Source organism: Phaseolus vulgaris, chromosome 4 (assembly GCF_051622355.1).
Source record: "Phaseolus vulgaris cultivar YP4 chromosome 4, ASM5162235v1, whole genome shotgun sequence".
NCBI lineage: Eukaryota > Viridiplantae > Streptophyta > Magnoliopsida > Fabales > Fabaceae > Phaseolus > Phaseolus vulgaris.
In genome coordinates this window covers 44,911,865-44,933,546 of record NC_143501.1, presented here as the reverse complement: position 1 = coordinate 44,933,546, position 21,682 = coordinate 44,911,865, and the positions used below count along the sequence as shown (strand labels likewise).

General features: G+C 29.4%; 1 protein-coding gene and 2 pseudogenes across 1 annotated transcript; 2 read left to right on the top strand and 1 right to left on the bottom strand.

Moving 5' to 3' along the window:
- Nucleotides 1-5,851: 5,851 nt before the first annotated feature.
- LOC137838861 (kunitz-type trypsin inhibitor-like 1 protein) lies at nt 5,852-8,599 on the top strand (annotated as a pseudogene).
- Nucleotides 8,600-10,120: 1,521 nt separating this feature from the next.
- On the bottom strand, nt 10,121-15,535 carry LOC150028117 (uncharacterized; annotated as a pseudogene).
- A 3,008-nt stretch (nt 15,536-18,543) lies between these two features.
- LOC137837756 (kunitz-type trypsin inhibitor-like 2 protein) lies at nt 18,544-20,121 on the top strand. Its single transcript, XM_068646867.1, has 2 exons — nt 18,544-19,115; nt 19,673-20,121. The coding sequence occupies exons 1-2, from the start codon at nt 18,812-18,814 to the stop codon at nt 20,017-20,019; spliced, it is 651 nt and encodes a 216-aa protein (XP_068502968.1). The 5' UTR covers nt 18,544-18,811; the 3' UTR covers nt 20,020-20,121.
- Nucleotides 20,122-21,682: the final 1,561 nt, after the last annotated feature.

Genomic DNA, 21,682 nt, shown 5'->3' with positions numbered 1-21,682 from the left:
TTATATATTTAAAATGTAAAAGCTATCTTATTAAATCATTTTTGTGATATTTAATTAACCTTATATTTTACTTTCTAAGAATCTGGTACATCTGATGGTGATCAACAATAATTTGTTCTAATACTCATTAGATTAAGATTAAGAAAGACTGAAAGAGAATCTGGGCTTTTTTTTCATTTTTTATATAATTAACTCAAGAACAAAAGGATCAGAAGAAGAGCCAGAAGAAAGGCCAAGACTGGAGTTTAAGAAAGTTCAAAAAGAAAAGAATGTTTTTTCGTGCACCTCCATACTTTCTTGTGTCACCCCATATATTTTTTGTATTTCAAAAATATCCTGCTTTAATATTTCAGATTATGTAATCCAAAAATCTTTTGTAATTAGCTTCCAGATTATGTAATTTGAAAGCTTTTTTTTCAAATGCTTGATTAGCTTCTGGATTATATAATCTGAAAGTCTTTTTTGGATTGAGATTAGCTTCTGGATTGTGTAATCCAGAAGTATTTTTTCAAATGTGTGATTAGCTTTCGGATTACATAATACATAAGATTATCTCAAATCCATAAAAAACTTCTGAATTTCATAAATCTAAACAAAACTTCCAGATTCAAAAACATCTTCCAGATTATGTATGGGGGTGGCACAAAAGGATAAAAAAATATTTTTACATTTGGTATGGGGTGACTCAAGAAGGTATGGAGGTGCATGAAAAAGTAGTCAAAACAAAAACTTCATTATCCATTACCTAAAATAAAAGACTAACCATAGGCCACATTACCTTTTGCCTTCCTATAATTTTCAAGTACACCCCGATAAGATGCTAAAAAGACCAAAATGTCCTTAATGACATATATTTTTACCTTTTCTTTTTCTCTTCTTCTCTGCTTCTTCTCCCCTCATAGACGACTAATGGTGTCATGGTCATGTCTACTTTCTTCGCTTGTAGTGTTCCAAATTCATTGTCAATAACTACCTTGGCCACCCATTGTTGCGCTAGTGTTATCAGGTTAGTTCTTTAAAACTACAATTCAGTGTTGTTATTTAATTTCATTCCAGAATGTCTCTTTTGAGAATTTTTTAATTGCATAATCCAAAATTTTGGATTGTACAGTTTGAAAGTCATTTTTTGATCTAAAATTATGTTCTAGATTGTATAATTTGGAATGTATTTGTCAAAATTTAAATACAATCTCAATTGTGAAATCCAGAATGCAATTATGGATTTGGGAATGCTTTAATTGTCACTTCACCTGCAATTTCAACTTCCTTAAAACAATTAAAAAAAATGTCCAATTTCTACTGATTAGATAACCTGGACGATGAATCGCATGATGACCTATAAAAAAAGTTAAATCTGATCCACATAACATGCACTATATTCAATAGTATGCTACCGATGTCATATTTCACTAATTCGTATGCATAAGGTAAACCATGAGTACATCTCAATGACATTCACTATCAATACCAACACGTCTAACATGATCAAACTCTTCAACAATGTTCATCAAAACATATTTAGAGACAAACCCTTGCAATCTTTAATACAAACTAAAATTTAAAGTGTGATGATTATTTTACGGCAAGTGTATCGTGTTAGGAGTAATAATTTGTCCCTAAGGACAGATATCGAACACATAAGGAACACTTGAATTATCAAGTATAAGATTCACTAAATAGAAAACAATAAGTAAAAGTTTGTAGGATGTTTGTTGTGTATGATTGCAAGAATTGTAAATAAAGCAAAGTAAAAAGTTGTTTATTCAATTGGGAAAATTGGCATTGGGGTTCATCCTTCTCACTCTTTTGTATTTTGAAAAGCATAATAATATTCTATCATTTGATTGATATTGATGTCCATATAAAATTCATTCATATCGTTTTCTCGCATATAAAATTATTAAAATAGTCTCCTAAATATCGATTATTCGCCTATTTATAAAAACTCCTTATTCTTACGATTAGATGTTGATAGCAATTAACATTTTAAATTTCTTTCTAGCATTCAAATATGTTAAGTATTATCATTTAGGTCAGAAACTTAGAGGTACTTTTCAGTCAAATTTAAGAATCAAAATCATGATAAACTAGCATTACAAATAAAATGACAATACCAATTACCAATCAAGAACATAATATTATATTTAAATGTCAACTCGATACATAAGAATTTGAACAAACCAACCAGTTCATGAATCAACCAATTCATGATTATGACTCCCACATATTGTCTTCAAAACCTGCCCTCCTCCATTGCAAATTTGTTTACCTTGCAATTTAAAAGAACAATCATATTTTCTTATACTAGGTACAATGACTAGTAAATTGTTTTTGTATCTCCTATACTTCCACCTCTTTCACTAACAACACACATGTATTTTTTTTTCTTAATTTTCCATTTGATATTTCATACTGCAAAATGATAATTACAAAACCAAGTCGAAATGGTACTTTACACACCAATTCAAATAAGTCATTTCACATACCAAATATATTACAACATAAGCATATGTCATGTATCATATTTACACAAATGATATAAAATTTTACTTACTCATTTATTGTAAAAGGTTGAATGCAATCTCCTCTAACCAATGCATCTTCTATTACAACAAATTGTCAAGCTTATCCATGTGAAACAACTTATCCACTTTATCTGACATTTTAACACTCACCATAAAAGTAATCGTAAGAGTACTCACAAAACAATGTAATAATGTGCTTATATTACACAACATAAGTATGGACATACAAAAACTTTAAGAAATTGAACAACTGAGACTTCTATATTGTGTAATCAAAAAGTAAAATTTATATTTCAGATTATAAAATCTATAATATATTTGTTCTTCTAGATTGTATTGCAAAACGTATAACTCAAAGATTAAATTTTTATTCTGGATTGTGCAATTGTGAAGCCAAATTTAACTTATAAATTACACAATCCATAATTCAATATAGTATTCAGATTGTGCAATACATAAACAAAATTTGACTCTTAAATTATACAATCCAAAAAAATATTTTCACTTTCGAATTGGACAATAAATATATATATATATATATATATATAAATATATTCTCCAGATGTAATTCAAGAAATCTTCGGATTGAGAAGTTAAATTCAAAATCATTAACTAGAGAGAAAAAAAATCAGCAAAACAAAAGAGAAACTTACATTCCCTCTCAATATTATCTTCACTTCCCTAGTAACTCAATGCACTCTACACTTCCCAATAACACCACCAAGTATACCACAACCATGAAGTATGTGAAAACATCAAAGAAGTCATAACAAGAAAATACCAAAACAAAAAATGCCCTCCACTAATATATATATATATATATATATATATATATATATATATATATATATATATTACCAAAAGGGTAAATTTGGAATATAAAATTTTTTAGGAGTGCGTATGAAAATTTCGAGGTGCAAAAACAAATAACCTAACCAACTAGGAAAAAAATAAGGGACCAAGCCCAACAAACGAAATAGATGCCTCCCTCTACATGAATGATTTCATGTTATAATATTCAGAATTTTTTTTCTATATGTTTTTAATTATTAACATTTGAAATTATTAACAAAATTAATAATAAATCGGTAGGAAAACATTTTGGTAGAAAATCTAATTTATATGATAAAGGATTAAATTGATTTATTTTTGTGAAGTTACGATAATGTTGAATATTAGATATTAGAGTTATATTTTAATTAATTTGTCTTTTTAAATTTCAGATAAATAATTTATGACTTTCTGGTTTTTTAATTTTCAAATATTTTTATCATTTTAATATGGGATTTTATTATGCAGTTTAACATAATATTTTATTAGAGAGAAACAATATCTTGACCCTATTTTAAATATATAGAAGGTCCTGTTACACGGGAAACATAAAATATTCCTCGGCACGAGCTTTAATATTATAATTTAAGATTGTGTACCTACCAAATTGATTTTTTATTTAGTCTAAACTTTAGACTACAAATATGTTTATAGTATAAAACTGATTGAAATACGTAATTTCTTTATATAAAACTGATTCAATTTAAATTTCTACTTTATCAATTTATTTAAAATAATTATATTAAATATTAATCTTCAATCAAAACAACATCGAATTTCGAAAAAAAACTAACAATATTTTTGAAAAAAATAACAATTATTTTACATATAAAACCTATTCGTATTATTTTCATACTATAAATATCTGAATGGTCTAAAGTTCGAACAAAAGTAAAAAATTAATTATGCATAAAAAATATATTTAACTTTAAAATAAATAAAATCATAAAAATACCTCAATATAAAAATTTCAATTTTGTATACTCTCTTCGTGTAGTTATTATATCAAAATAACTCAGTCAACTTTGTTTTTATCTAATTAGTATACTTGCAGTAGTGGTGGAAGGTGAAGATAGGGCTCAATTTGAAAAGTTCTGGAAGGTAAAGTTCTTCCCTCTGCACAAATCACTGCTTGGAAGGTGTTGAATAATAGCATAACAACAAAGGATAATCTTATGAGAAAAGGAGTCTCAAAGGTAAGTTGCTTGTGTGGGTTGTGTGGTGAGAAAGAGGAGATTCTTTGTCATTTATTTTTTTAAGTGTAAAATTGGGTAGAAAATTTGGGGTTTGTGCTTGTCTTGATTGAGTTGTTTATCGGTAAACCACTATGATGCAAAGGTACACTTCATCTTGTTCAGCCCTCTAAATGTTAATGGCCAAATTGTCATAATTTGGAGAGTGGTGAGGATTGAAATTATAGGTGAAATTTGGAATCATCAGAATAGGTGTGTTTTTAATAATGGGAGAGTTGACCATATAGAGGTGTTTACTGTGGCTCAAAGAAAAAACCAGGCTTTGTTAACAGTAAAGAAAAAGGTAGAATTCTCTTATTTTGATTGGTGTTTAGAACATTTGGTATGTATGAGAACTGTGAATTAAATTTGTTTATTTTTCCTTGCGTTATCTCTCTAACTTCTTTTTAAGAAGAAGGAAGTTGAGTGCTTTGCAGATTGGTCTTAAACTTCGTTTAGAGGTTCTGTCTTGGTCTTTGAATTAAGTGACAATAAGGAGGAGCTTTTGTGATGTGAAAAGGATTATCTTTGTTTTTTTTAAGTAGTGGGGGTACACCATTGTTGTGTTAGTTGTAAAGAGAGGTCTTTTAAGTTCCTCTAATTATTGGAAATTTATGTTTCACAGTTTGTTTTTGTTTTATGTTTTTTTTTTTAAATTTTGATGTGTTGGTATACTCTAACGATTGTCAAGGATGGGTTCCTGTGTAAGTGATATACTTGAGTTTTGAATTAGTCGATAGCTTTTGTTGAAAAATTGGTTTAGGTTAGGACATAAGGGTTTATCTTATTTTTCTTTTTATTTTTGTATAAGGGTTGGATCACTTCTGAAGTGATCCATATTTATTTATTATTTCTTACTGATAAAAAATCATATTTTTAAACAAGAGATCAATATTAATTATATTTAATAAATTATTTAAATTATTAAAAAATAAATTTTAAATATAATAATGTCATAAAATTTAATTATATTATCATTACAATTTTAATGTTTTCATAATTTTTTTTTTAAAAATTGAAAAAATTAAGTTAGACTTCAATTTTTTTGAGAAACCTGACATCAATAGTAAATCATATTATTATTTAGATAAATATGATGAGTAATATACTATTTAGATAATTTTCTTTTAATAATGCTATTTAAGAAAAAACTATCAAAATAACTCATTCCAACACAAACACTTGGTGCTATAGCAGCATCTTTGTATCTATATAAAGAACCAAAACCAAAACAGAAGCAGAACATCTGCAACAGCACCATCATCCACTAAATCAACCATGAAACCCACAGCAGTTCTTGCCCTCTTCTTCCTCCTCCTTCTCCTCGCTTTCCTCACCAACCTTCCCTTAGCTTTCTCAAATGTTCAGCCAATTGTGGACACAAATGGGAACCCCATTTTCAGAGGTTTCACATACTACATCTTTCCAGCAATCTTTGGCCCAAGTGGTGGTGGATTGAAACTTGCCCAAACTGGGAACTCAAAGTGTGCTCTAACTGTGTTGCAAGATTACTCAAATCTCTTCCGTGGCATTCACCATACCTGGAGTCAGCCCTGGAATCATCTTCACTGGTACTCATCATTACTTTATCAACTTAATTATTTCAGACTTCAAAGTATATAAAAATGGAAACTTAAGCTTATACATGCAACAAAACTACGAGTCCATTTTTGGGTTCAATCAAATCTTTTATATTGTTTAGTTAATCAACAGTGAAATTAGTTATCAAACTGTCTTAAAAGTTTACTTTTCTCTCACTATTTCGGAGTCTCTAAATTGTAGTCAGAAATTTTCTTCAAAACTATGTTGTTCTATTACTAATACGAAGCTCGGATACGTTTTTCTTTTCATGCAGTCTGTGTCAGAAAAAAATTTCTTTTAATCAATCATAAAAAAAAATCTTAGCGTATACTTGTTGATATAAATTTTGTACTAGGAAATTTATATAATTCATAATAATATAATATATAAATTTATATTTTATGTTTAAATTTTAAAAATTATAGGTGTTTTAGTGTCAGTGTCTTATTGTCAGTGTCTTATGTATGTCTGAAACATGAGTGAGGACGAAGAAATCCAGAACAAATGCGTGTGGGAGTATGTTAAAGATCCTACATCAACTAGATATTATATCATTTCATTTTATATAAGTGGGTGCAAATTCCACTTCATGAGCCGGTTTTATGGGGTTGAGTTAGGCTTAAAGTTCACTTCGTAATATGATATCAGAGTCATTTAAAGTCTATCATAACAAACGTTTGTTGGACCTATCATGCCACCCGCTATCGGGCCGTTATTGGACCACCCATAGACAATTGCTTCCTGCACCCCCACACTCTTATGCAAAGACTAAATCGTCCTTAATAGTTTTTAAAATTCTAAAAATACCCTTCACCTAAAAAAACCCTAAAGAGGCACAGGCAATGATTCTCTCAGTGCACAGCCGTGGGTTTCATTTTCTAGCAGCAGTCGCACCTACAAATCGCTATCCTTACAATCTCAGAATTTTTTGTTGCTGATATAGAGTGTTTTTAATCAAGATAAGTTAATTTCTTTGCTTTCGGATCTGCACATCCGATTTTTTTATGGATTTTTGTTTCTGTAAGTGTTTTCTTGCATTCTAGATCATAGAATCCGGTAGAATCTCGAGTTTATGCTTGCGGTAAAATCCTGGATTTATAGTTCTGGGAAGGTTCCGAATTTTTGAATCTGGGAAAGTTCCAAATTTTTGGATCTGGGAAAGTTCTAAATTTTTGAATCCCCTACTCGTCAAATCCATATAAATTAGTTGAAATAATATGAACATTTGATGTTAACTGGCAAAACAAATTATTAGAACTCCCTGTTTATAAATCTTTTTCAAACTTCACAATTATCATAATGTTTTCCAATGCTAAGTGCAGTACAAAAAACAGCCAAAGATCAAATCAGTTTCTATTTGAGCTGAAAAGGGAATGTAACAATATTTTATGCAAAGCTTCTTTGCCACCCTTCTATTGTGCAAGTTCTTACTTGTTCTCTTATTTTATGCAATATGATATGATTAAATCAAAAGTTAAGTATATAGCATGCAAAGTGTGTACTTGGAATCCAACATGGGAGATAAGTATTTCCAGCCAATCTCTTCTCCCTTATTCAAACAAGATAAGTCATGAGACAACTCAACAATTCTAAGAACAAGAAGAGTCAGCATGGAAGAAACCATGTGATAAAAATCTGCTCCAAATAAGAATCCCCTGCATATCGCCCTAACCTGTAGAAGATAAAGTATACATTATGTTATTTTTGAATTTCAAAAGCCATCATCAATTCCTAAAATTCACAGAAGTAGAAGGGAAAATGTCAATAGTAACTTGGCTTGAAGAAATTCATATGAGATTAACCTTTTGCGATCAATACCAAGTTCATTTAAAGCTTGTGTTTTATTTATTTTAATCCCCGGAACATACTCCATTGTCAGAATCTGCATTTGAAAAATAGTTAAATTACATAGATGAATAAGAAATACATCATAAGTAAAATGGGAAAGATGTATAACTGCAATGTTTTATCTATAAGAACTGAATGCTAAACCTGCGGTGTGGTAAAATCCCAGTATAGGTCCAGGAGTTGATATTTCAGTGATGAAGATGAACTGCTACAATGCAAGTCCAGGAGAGTGCCCTTTTCAAATTATAGATCAAGGGTACTTTAGGAATATTTAGAATTGTGGGGTGCAGAAAGAAAAACGTGGGGGTGCAGGAAGAAAAAACCCCACCCATAACATGTTGTCCCTTGCACGCGGGGTGGGTTGGAGATCCCATATCGACTAGATTTCATATTGAGAACTACCATTTTGGGTACAAGCTTGTGTTCTGCATCACTGGTTCACCAACTTGTTTGGATATTGGGAGGTTTGATGCAGAGAACGGTGAGGATGGAAGACGGTTGAATCTCACTGAGCATGAAGCCTTCGATTTAGTGTTCGTAAAGGTTTTTGAAGCTGATAAGGTTATTAAGTCCGTAGTTTGAATCTAGAGAATTTTGAAATATCCAATTTCTTGGAGTTGAAATAGTCGAAGTAAACAAAGACTATGAAGTTTCCTTAATATGACATCTTTAAATTTAAATTAATAATACCTGGATTTCTTTTTGGTAGTTCTTGAATTTAAATGGAACTCAAAACTTAATTACACATTTTTAACTTTATAAACCTTTCAAGATTGATTTTATAAACACAATATGACCAAACGATTTAAAAAAAATGTTAAAAATGAGTGTATATATATATATATATATATATATATATATATATATATATATATATATATATATATATATATATATATAGATTTTGGAGGTTAAGAAAAAAAAAGAAAAGGTTGTTTGAATAGAGGAGGTTTTTCTTATCTTTCTAATTATAATGATGATTAAAAATGTAATTATGTCTAGAGAAAAATATAAGAACTTTTTTTCTATCCGTTTTTAACTATTACTATTTTATATTATTAACAAAATTAATTATAAATCGGCAGGAAAACATTTTTGGTAGAGAATCTATTTAATATGATAAAGGATTAAATTGATTTCTTTTTGTAAAGTTATGGTAATACTAGATATGATAATTAGTAACATTAAAAAAATGTTATTAAATAAAGAAAATGTTATTAAATATAAAAAAATTACTAATATGATTTAGTAATTTTATTCAATGTAACAAATATTTTATATAACTAAATACTTTTAGTAATACTTTTATATTTGAATAAATACATTTATAAAAATGTCATTAAATATTTTTAGTAATATTTATTTAATAAAAAAATAACATTTTTAAAATGTTACTAAATTGTTTGAGTAATTTAAAAAAAAAAAATATTATAAAAATGTTACTATAAATCTTTATTAACTTTTTTTAATATTAAAGTGACATTATAAAAATGTTACTAATTATTTTTAGTAATTTTTTTAATAAAATATGTCATTTTAAAAATGTTATTCAATCTTTTTAGTAATACTTTTTAATAAAAAAAATTAATATTATGAAAAGGTTAGTAACTTTTTTTAATAAATAAATAACATTTTAAAAATGTTATTAATTTTTTTTAGTAATATTTTTTTGGAAAGAGAGTAACATTATAAAAATGTTACTAATCCCTACACTCTAAATTTAAGAAGTCACATTTAAAAAATGTTACTAATATTTTTTAATAAAAAAAAAGTAACATTATAAAAATGTTACTAAAAAATTTAGTAAATTGTTTGATTACAAAATTATATAGATTACTTAGGTTTGGATTGTAACATGAATTTAATAATTTATGTTTTGATGTTTTTATTCTATAAGCAAACTAGTAATAAAAATCTATCAACACAACACTATGGATTTTCAATGTTTGAAAGTGAATTTAGACATGTCTTGTCAATAAATTGTCACTTTTATTTATCATCTAGCATACATAAGATTTTTAGTGTCTACTACATCTAGAGTCTCACAATCTGTTCATGTATCATGGAAATGACATTGACAACCATTCACTATAAAGCATACACTTATTCAACATCAAAACGTCTCTCCTTTAGTTCAGTTGCAACCTCATTCTTCAGCCTCAACCACAGCTTCTGAGCTTTCTCATCCTTCCCTTACCAATGAAATCCTTCAATGCTTCTTCATGCTCCTTCAGCCTTGACTTCAGTTTCCCCCGCTCAGTGCTGAATTCTCAGGATAGAGCCATAAAACCCCAAGCAAGGCAAGACAACAAACCCTTCCAAACATGTTTTAAAAAATAGTAGTCTTCTCTTTTCAACCCAATATTTTTCAGATATTTCTTGAAATTCATTGAGCTCAGCAGATGAAAACATGCATTCAAAGATTTCTAGTTTGTTTCGTATAAGGGTTGGCCTACGAGCTAGTCCGCATAAGAAATATTTTTTTAAATAATTTTTTATTTATTTAGATGAATTAGGTAAATGGTCTAATAATATTATTTTCACGAGACATGCATAGTAAGATGTTATTAAAAATTTTGGAATGTGAAATATGAGGCTACATGAAGAAAATATGGCGATGCAGAAAAAAAATTCTACATTTTAAAGTTATGCGGGTCAACCCGCACCCGCTCCCACTTGGCCCGTGCGGACTGCGAGTTATGTAGGGCGGACCTAAGTGAGTCAGCGAGTTGAAATAAGCAACCCGCCCACATTTTTTTCAGGGGGCCACAGGCCAATTCGCACAGTCCGCCTCACTTTGTCACCTCTAATATTTGATAGCCATAAATAAGAATAGAAAAAATATTTATAAAATTTCATCAACCACAGATATTAACTATGATTTACCCATATACTCATATATATGCCTTTTAAAATTTGAGTTTAATTTGAAAAAAATCTCAAAAAAATTGATAGATATGGTTTTTAAAATGATTGCAATAGTTAAAATTCTATCATACGTGCACCAATTGTTTACTATAAAAACTTAAGATATATTGTTTTCAAATGGATTAAGTAGAGGTCACCTTGTTAGTTGGGAGATTTGCTAGATTAAAATATTGTTTTAGCAGCTAAGTGACTTTAGCATTTTTCTCTACAGACTAACTCTATGGTATGAAGTTGTCCAAGGTAAGTGTGGTTTGCATTCTGATGGATGAAATGAAAATTTTGTGGTTAAAGCAATGAGATAATTGTAGCCCCTATAAATTTGTATCTGAAGGACATAATAATTCATGCATGAGACATTAATGTGTTACTTATAGATGGATTTTTTGTTCCATTAAGGGTGTGTTGTAAAAACCTCACAACAGTGAAGAGCACATTTACAAAGATAGAAGGCCAACACATACTCCCAATTTTCCACACACAAAAAAAGAATGGTCTTTCATTGAAAGATCAACTTCCTAGTAGCAATATTACAATTGAAGAGGCTTTGATGGCCCCAACTGTTATTTATGTCAAACAAGTCATTCTACATTATTTCTACCACATCAAATTTAATACAGATTTTGCAGCATCAAACAACCAACACTCCATAATGATATAATTATAATCTTCAGTTCCACCAAAAATATATACATTTGTTACAGTTCACAAATGTTAAGAAGTATTCATACATGTCTTCAATCTGTACCATTTACAGAAGTTTGTCTAAAGTTTTAGTAGTAGACGTTATTAAATATTAAATTAATTTACATTATATAAATATAGCAGTTAAGCACCAAATATTCAAAATTTAATATTTGAGGAATAACTATTGAGGGTGAGGAAGATAAAGATAGAGATTACATACAATAATTTGTTTCACTCTTAGGCTTATCATGATGCACATTTCTGCACGAGATGACTCTCTTCCATCAGTATTCTTCGTTGCCCATCACATAAAAGAAAAAAAGATTAGCGTAAGACAAATAAAACCAATTAATACACCAATTATGCAATTGGCCTAACCTATTCATATTGTATCTCAGTAAAAGTTTTCAGCTCTAGTTTCTACTTTCTTCCTTCCTTTCTCTTCATCCAAATCTCATACTAAATTCTTTTATAATTATATGAATACGATCTAATTAAACCATATAAGTGACAAGTGAGATGCAGGTTTTTTGAAATTGATACAGGTTAGAGTTTAGTTTCTAATGTCTAATCATGATCTATATCAAGTTAGCTTCTTCTGTGACATGGTACCAAAATCAAACACCATATAATCTATCGCAAGAGTTTTGATCCTACAAACTCATAATTTCTCTTTTAATATTTTCAACCACACACTTTCCATTATTTTGCACCAAAACTGTGATTGCCAATATCAATTTCTACATTTGTAGCCAAAATCTATGCTTTGTGATTGCAAAACACCTTTAAAATTTGCGTCACCAAACCTGGTTGAGGCACCCATTGAATACCAAAGAATGCAACATTAGCAGAAATAGTAACCATGATTGAACAATTTCTATTGTTGTTACCACATTCAATCATGGACCCTTCTACTCCTTTCATAGTCTTCTTCAACTCCTCCAATGTGTAAGAATTGATGGCTTAAACAAGAGGAGGGGTGAATTGTTTATCAAAGATTTTCGCAAATACTTGGTCTAGAATGAATATTTAACAAACAACTCAGATAAGCACTTAAGGAAGGCAACCAAACAATCCAAAAGAAATAGATATCAGAATTTTAACCGGTTAAAATTGTGTTTTAATCGGTTGTTTATAGCAGCAAAATATCAAACAGTTTGAGAGAAAGAGAGATTTACACACAAGGTTTCTACTGGTTCACTCAATCCCTGAGCTACATCCAGTTCTCAGACAAACCTCTAAGTTTCCACTAGTAATCAACACAGATTACAATCACACACCACAAAGAGGTGACTTTGAATCCCACAAAGCCTACTCACCCTCTTTGCAAAACTTCACACCTCAAGACAGAACAACCTTTGTCTTTATAGAATTTCAAACACAAAAGTATGTAAAAGAAGTACAATTACAATACACTAAGCAAGGATAGAAAACACCTGGAATTACAGAACCAGAGATCCTATGATCAACACTTGTCACCACATCAAAGCTTGAAAGCACTCTTGCACTTTTTGTAAGCACTTTCAAACACCAAATCTCTTTCTAAAATCTGAATCAATACTTGTTGTATTTGTTGTATCTTTTGATTTTAATGAAAGCCTTTATTTATAGCCTTTGAAAAGCAATTGCTTAAGGCAGATTTGAACAACTGAATCAGTTAAAACAAGTTTTCAAAAAACTGTTATGAAAACACATATTTAACCGGGTGAGACCACGATTTAACCGGTTGAATGAGTCAAGCAGTTTCAAAACTTCCAGTGAGCTAATTGACAAACAACCGATTATTTCGACAAATCAATCGGTTGTTTTCCCTTTACTTGGAACAACACTTAGTTTCTTAAAATAGATTTAATCAAGCTTTGTGTAGGCTTCAAGGACTAATCTTAACAAAGATTCTAAACAACTTAATCTAAACCCAAACCCAGAACCCAGAAAGCACACAGCTTCCGGCTTCATGTGAATTTGATACATGAAAGCTTTCATCTTCATCTTCAACACAATGTGGACATAATGCATAAAACTCATGTAACCAAAACTCTAAAAAAAACCATGAAAATAATGTGTAGCATTAATTATTGAGAAAACATGAAATGTTGGATGATGATTGATGAACCTGAGGTAAGAGACCAAGGACCGAGGTTTGAAGGTGAGTGAACATTTGAGTCGTCTTGGACCTTCTTTCACATTCCATGTTAAGGCCATGGTTTAATTAACATTATTGTCCTTCAATTAAGTACCTACCCCACCTAGTTGCATGTGAAAAAAATTTGGTTCCAGACTAAAGATCAAATAAATACTCTTGAAAAATAAAAACTAGAGTTTGATTTTAGATTTATCTAAACACAATTTTTTATATGAGACCAAATTTTCTTATAATAATATAAAGGTCTCAAAAGAAATTGGTTTTTAATAATGGATAAAAATATCCTTCAGAAAGAAAGAATCAAGAAACTACAAGATATTGTGCACAAAATTGAGATTAGGTAAAATAAAAAACAGAATTGAAATGTTCATACTTGTGGGAATGAATCATTGAGCCCCCTTAGGCTTTTACATAGTAATTTTAAAATGGAGACAACCTTTTAATTGGTCAGTGATTGGTCATAGGTAAAATGCGTAGGTGAATTATGTTGCAGAACCTGCATTCCTATTTTTGTTTGATGAACCATCATTTTCAATTCCTAAGGATTGTCAACATCAAATTGGTTACTTTATCTTATGCATAGTGCATTACGAAAGCAATCCTAGGAAAACTCTTGTGTCAAACCATTCAATCTAGCTCTAATTGCATGTTTATATGGTACTGTATTAGAATTATACATGTTGTAAGTATGATTATTTAATATTATTCTGACACAAGTTACTTGGACGTTCTCGTTTTGCAGCTGAAATAACTCTAGCTGCTTAAAATGTTGGTTGATTGGTTCTTCATCGACATTGTACTTTGCATCATCACATTCCTTTTGTTTAACCTCTACATCTTCATCTTCTTCCATCTTAATAATTGATTGGACAGAAAAAGTTACATAAAGTTGCATCGTGATACCAAGCAATATATGATTACGTTAACTTGTAATTTGCTGAGATTTTTCAAAAGTCTCTTGAAGATTTACCTCTTCACCATTACAAGTCGATTTCACACTGGAATCCTCTGCTTGAGGCAGTACCTTATAGTCCTGATGAGTTGTTTTTCCAATCTATGCTTTTATTGAAATTGAAATTGTCATTAAAAAATGAATAAAACATTTAACCAAAATAGTAAATCTTAGTAGAAAATCATGTTAATAAAACCTTTAACCATTAAAAAAGCTTCAAGATATTCAAAAGCGTCGCAACACTATTCCATCCTTCTGCATTCTCTCTCACTGTAGGGATATCATGTGCAGAAGCGTAATAATTTCAACCAAATTATGAGAAATTAGAGTAACAAAGAAAATGAGAATGATACCAAAATTTTTTAGGTGGAAAACCCCTTTAAATAAAGATAAAAAACCATCGGCGAAAGAGCCAAAACTTCCACTATAATGGTACTGGGAGTACCATGAATCCCTCTCAGGCTAATAGATAAATAGCCCCAAAACAAATTCTCTCTATATGGGTTAAACACTTACACCCAAGAGCAGAAATAGAGAGTATAGGAAAATAAAGAGGAAGCAAGTATGTGTTGTTGTTTGTTATATTGCTGGAAGGAAACCACTATATATAGTGGTTCTAGGAGACAACAATAATAAATACAATTAATGGTAATTAACCTCCCTTTGGTGACAATTAGTTGTAGTAAGAAACTTCCATTTGATGACAATTAATTGTGGCAAGTAACCTCCCAATTATGTCAAGGAAACGGAAAGGTAAGTCATAACCCACACTCACCTTCCCTCTCACAGTCACACCCCAACCAACAAGCATGCTACGCATATATTAATTAATAAATGAGTGTCTAGTAATCAATTCATAAAACCATATATAACCTAAACAAATAGAGAAAGAACCAGTCACCATCATTCAAGCATTTATCAAACACTTGGTGGCATTGCACAGTATATGAAACATGAGAAAGTGAAAACAGAAGAAAAGAAAACAAAGCAAAATATAGAAACAAAATAATGCACGAGTGTTGTGAGAAAATAATATGTTACTATATGTAAGAAATGGTATAGTGATGTTGAATATTTGATACTAACCTCTAATTGTTGTTGAATAATATTGGGTTATAATGTCAATATATTTCAATCACCGCTACACATAACTTAAATGTAAATTTGATAGGAGGAATATATAAAAGATATGTTTTAAATCTTAGAGAAAAAAAAAACAGAAAGTAGAAGTATTATTTTGTCCAAATGCAAAGATAGGAATAGAAGATTTTGATAAGATATTATATTTATTACAATTTTGCAGTAGAAGCAAAAATATGATCAGAACAATTATATTACCCTGCAAATTCAAATAAGAAACAATTATTAAAAAACAAATTATTTGTAGATTGTTGGCTTATAACATTGGCCAAGAAAAAAAAGTAGACCTTCGGAAAGTGTTTGACCTTAGTTTTTATTTATAGTCATTGCAAAGCACAAGATATCGATAATTGTCTTTTTTGAAACTTGAAAGACAGTCCTAAATCTGAAGGAATCAAGTTCGTTCTAAGAATGAATATTTTATGATCAATGTTTTTGCCTGTAATCACTGTACAATCGATAAAATTCTTCCCCAACTCATTAACTTGAAATCTTGTACCATTACATAGTCCATTAGCTTGATCAATATTTCTTAAAAGCATTATTGGGACACCAAAAATATGATAAAAGCAAACAACTTTGATAATAAAAAAAAAACCTTATAAACTGCATCACGTCTGAACAGGTATGATATGGATAAAAAAAAAATGATAAAAGAATCACTTATTCTTCAGTAAATGAAAAGAAAAAATGAGAAATGAATGGGTCTCTATTTCTCATAACCTATATATTCTTAGAAACTCATCGCGATTGACATTTTAAAATTCAAAATACGCGCCAAGTGAAAAATAACGAAAAGAAGAAATTTGTAGTGGTGGTATTGCAAATTGCATAAGGTGCGGTTGCCAAATTTGTGAAAAAGAAGACAAAGTAGTGAACAGAAAGGTGAGAGGTCATATTGTTTCTTTTGGGGTGGATTCTTAGACTTATATTTTAATTAATTTATCTTTTTAAATTTCAGATAAATAATTTATGATTTTCTGGTTTTTTAATTTTCAAATATTTATCATTTCAATACCGGATTTTAATATTATAGTTTAACATATATTTTATTAGAGAGAAACAATATCTTAACCCTCTTTTAAAAATATAGAAGGAAGGTCGTGCGTGTTCCACGGGAAGCATAAAATATTCCTCGGCACGTGCTTTAATATTATAATTTAATATTGTGTGCCTCGTGAAGATCGAGAACTTTAATCTACAAATAAATAAAAGTGTTTATCAAAAGCTCATTAATTATTTATCACTAATGTCTCTATTATTATTATTTTATAACTTTTATAATTGTTAAAAAAAGGGTGTGCTCTCTTTTGTGACACGCATTTCATTGAATTGCTAAGAGTGTAAGATGTAAAATAAAAATTCAAAGTCAATTTCTTGTTCTTTCTACCAAATATCTATGGAATATGTTTCTATAATTTAAAATTACCAAATAAATCCATTTTTATTTCTATTTTAATATAAACAATCAAGTTAAAACATGAGTCCTTAATTTAATATAAATAAAGTTATAAAAATACCTCAATATAAATATTTCAATTTTGCATACCTTATTGGCTTAGTAAAATAACTCGGTGCAAGTTTGTTTTTATCCAACTATTATACTTGCTTTGCATTGCATGTGTGATAAGATATCAATATTAATTATATTTAATAATTTATTTAAATTATTAAAAAATAAATTTTAAATATGATAATGTCATAAAGTTTACACTATCATTATGTATTTTTTTCATAATTTTAAAAAAAATTGAAAAATTAAGTTAGACTTCGGTTTTTGAGAAACCTGACATCAATCGTAAATCATATTATTATTTAGATAAATATGATGAGTAATATATTATTTGGGTAATTTTCTTTTAATAATGCGATTTTTAAAAAAAAAAAACTTCCAAAATAACTCATTCCAACTTCATCCTTATCCGATTACTGTACTTGCACGTGATCAAATAATCTCTCACCTACTAAGCACGTGGCTTAAGACATTTTATATATTCTCTTTGATTTTTTATTTTTTATTTTTATATAATAAATGAATTTAAATTAATTTGGTTTGAATAACATTAAAGAATAAAAAGTATAAAAAAATTGATCATAATTATCTTCAAGAGATAATATGTATAATTAGAGATGATAAGTAAACTTATCCAATTCTAATTCTGCCATGAAGTTTACAAATATTTAAATCATCATATCATATAAATAAGTAAAATTGATTATTCTATTTTTTTTTCTTTTTTCTGTTAAAACCAATATTGAAAATAGTGATTTTCAAAAAGTATTGCTTTTGTGAGTAAAGATTTGGTTTTCTGATAAAAAAAACTTGTTTCAAAATTTGAGATTATAGATGAAACTACCAATGATTGCTTCACAATTATTTTTCTAACAAGTATATTATCATTATTGATACTGTATGCACCCATCTGAGCTACAAATTCTTTACATTTCTCTACCTATAAATGCTTACTCATTTATTATTTCCTCATTAAAAATCAAGTTATCTTAAAAATATATTTTTATCACTAGAATTTATTAATTTTAATCTAATTATTTTAATAAAAGACTAATATTCAGTTGCTAAATTAAGGGGAAAAAACTACCTCCCAGAAAAAATTTCTTGAAAATATTAAAACAATTTAGTCACATGTTACAAATGTCATGTAAGTCTGTTTCACTACTATGTTTTTCTTATCTTCCTATACATCTTTGATGTTATGTCCATTCTTAACATCGTTTTACATTGTTGCTGAAACATGTTTCAATTCTCAGATTTTCTTTTTCTTTTACTTTTTCTTTTTTGTTTTTGTTTTCTCTGTCATCAAAATTCTCTGTCATCTTCTTTTAAGAACAAGCACGTGGTGCTCTGTTTCTATATAAAGAACCAAAACCAGTCCACCACAACAGAAGCAGAACATCTGCAACAGCACCATCTTCCTCTGAATCAACCATGAAAGCCACAGCAGTTCTTGCCCTCTCCTTCCTCCTCCCTCTCCTTGCTTTCCTCACCAACCTTCCCTTAGCTTTCTCAGATGTTGAGCAAGTTGTGGACGTAAATGGGAACCCCATTTTCCCAGGTCTCACATACTACATCTTACCAGCAATCCGTGGCCCACCTGGTGGTGGACTGAAACTTGGCCAAACTGGGAACTCACAGTGCGCTCTAACTGTCTTGCAAGATTACATAGAAGTCTTCCGTGGCATTCCCGTGAAGTTCACCATACCTGGAGTCAGCCCCGGAATCATCTTCACTGGTACTCATCAATACCTTATCAATTTAATTATTTCAGACTTCAAAGTAAATAAAAATGGGAACTTCAGCATTTATATGCAACAAGACCACGAGTCCCCTCAAATCTTTTATATCATTTACTTATTAATGAACAGTGAAATTAGTTATCAAACTGTCTTAAAAGTTTACTTTTCTCTCACTATTATGAGTCACTAAGTTGTTGTAGGAAGAATTTTTTGTTGACAACTATTTCAGAGATCTTATATCCACTCTAAATGAAGAGAATTCGTGGGTTTAAACTTTCAATGACTTTAGTTAGGTTTAAAGTCTACTTTGTAATATATTCGTAATATGGTATCGCTTGGAGATTCCACATCGACTAGAGATTGACATTTCATTCTATATAAATGGATGCAAACCTCAATTCTATGAGCAGGTTTTATGGGGTTGAGTGAGACTTAAAGTCCACTTCTTAATATGGTATCAGAGCCATTTAAAGCACATCCTAACGTTAGGATTAAAGTCGTAATAATGTTTTTTTTTACTTACTGATTTGAATTTTTGGAAACATAACTGTAGGTACCAAACTGGAAATCGAGTTCGTGGAGAAGCCAGAGTGTTCAGAATCCTCCAAGTGGTTGGTGTTTGTGGACGAAACAATCCAGAAGGCATGTGTGGGAGTTGGTGGGGCCGAAGGGCATCCAGGGCAACAAACTTTTGGTGGGAAATTTCATATTGAGAAATACCAGTTTGGGTACAAGCTTGTGTTCTGCATCACTGGTTCACCAACTTGCTTGGATATTGGGAGGTTTGATGCAGAGAACGGTGAGGATGGAAGACGGTTGAATCTCACTGAGCATGAAGCCTTCGATTTAGTGTTCGTGCAGGCTTTTGAAGCTGATAAGGTTATTAAGTCTGTAGTTTGAATCAAGTATCTCTAGTGTAGTTAATCAGCATTGAGTTATGATGCTGTTGTGATCAGCATTCAATAAGAGAAAGATAATGAATATGTTTTTTTTTTTGTCTCATCTTTCTCTCTTTCATTTCTTTCAAACTTCATTAAACACATTAGAAAAAAAGAAAAATATTATTTTCATAACTCTATAGTCAAAATAACTTATCTACAACTTTTCAAAATAAAAATTCTTTTTCTCAGAAAAGAATTTCCCTTATAATAATTATATATTAGAAAACTAATAAATTAAAATTGTGTTGTTACAAAGTGGACTTTAAGTTTAACTCAATCTCATAAAACCAGCTCATAAGGTTGAGGTCTGCACCCACTTATATATTATGAAATGTCCTTATCTCTAGTCGATGTGGGATCTCCAATAGGTGTGATAAAAATAATACAATTACATAATTTTAATTGTATTACTTTTATATTAAAATTGTGTGCCTCGTGTGCCTCGTGAATTTTAAAATATTCCTCGGAACTTTTTTATTGAAATTGTGTGCCTCGTGAAGATCGTGAATTTTAAATTACAAAGAAATAAAACTTTGTGTTTCATCAAAACCTCATTAATTATTTTATCTCTAACGGCTCTTTTAATATTTTATAACTTTTCTAATTGTTAAAAAAAGTGTGTGCTCTCTTTTGTGACAAGTATCTCATTGGATTGCAAAAACAAACCTAATTAAGTTGGTAAGAGTGTAAGATGTAAAATAAAAATACAAAGCCAATTTCTTGTTCTTTGTACCAAATATCTTTCAAATATGTTTCTATAATTTAAAATTACAAAATAAATTCATACTATTTCATGCAATTATTTTTTACAAATAATGTATTATAGTTAACTTAGAAATTGCATTTGACAATATCTTTGAGCAAAATGATACTTTACATGTTATAATCTTTAAAGAAATACTAAACTTGTTGTACTTCAAATTTGAATATATGATCTTTAACTTTTGTTTAAAAGACAATTTACTTTACAATTATGATTGAAGAAACTCTTTTTACCTACTATATTTATTATCATATTTTAAACAAGATATCAATATTAATTATATTTAATAATTTGTTTAAATTATTAAAAATAAATTTTAAATATGACTAATCTCATAAAATATTAATTACATTAATCATTCAATTTTTAATTTCTATCTAAATATGATGAGTAATATGTAAGTCAAAACATGATTAAACGTAAATTGAACACATAAAATTATGTTCACAAATAGATCTTATCATATCATGATTCTCACACAAAACATACAATGAAGAAGGAATAGGCACTTACCTTTATCCATGAGTGATTCTAATTGAGTTACTTTATCTCCTTTATCCCAATCTATCTCTTAGCAATTCCGTACTTGTCACACACTTTCGTGATGGTTAACCGTGAGACAACTATTATTTGCAGAGACAGAACCCTATAGCCTTTAGTACCCAATCTCCATCACATGTAGGTTTTCATTAGGTATATCATCAGATATATATTTCTCACATTAACCAATGGGCCTTTAATTCTATTATTATTATTAAATCATATTTGGGCCCAAAGCCCAAACTCTAAGTCATATGAGTCACTTTATAGAAATTAATTTACATAATTTCTTACATTCTCTCACTTGACTCATATGACT

Excerpts from the sequence above, each read along its gene's own strand:
- LOC137837756 (XM_068646867.1), top strand. The coding sequence starts at position 18,812 with ATGAAAGCCACAGCAGTTCTTGCCCTCTCCTTCCTCCTCCCTCTCCTT. Across the intron at positions 19,116-19,672 it reads CCCCGGAATCATCTTCACTG|GTACCAAACTGGAAATCGAG; the intron begins GTACTCATCAAT and ends ACATAACTGTAG.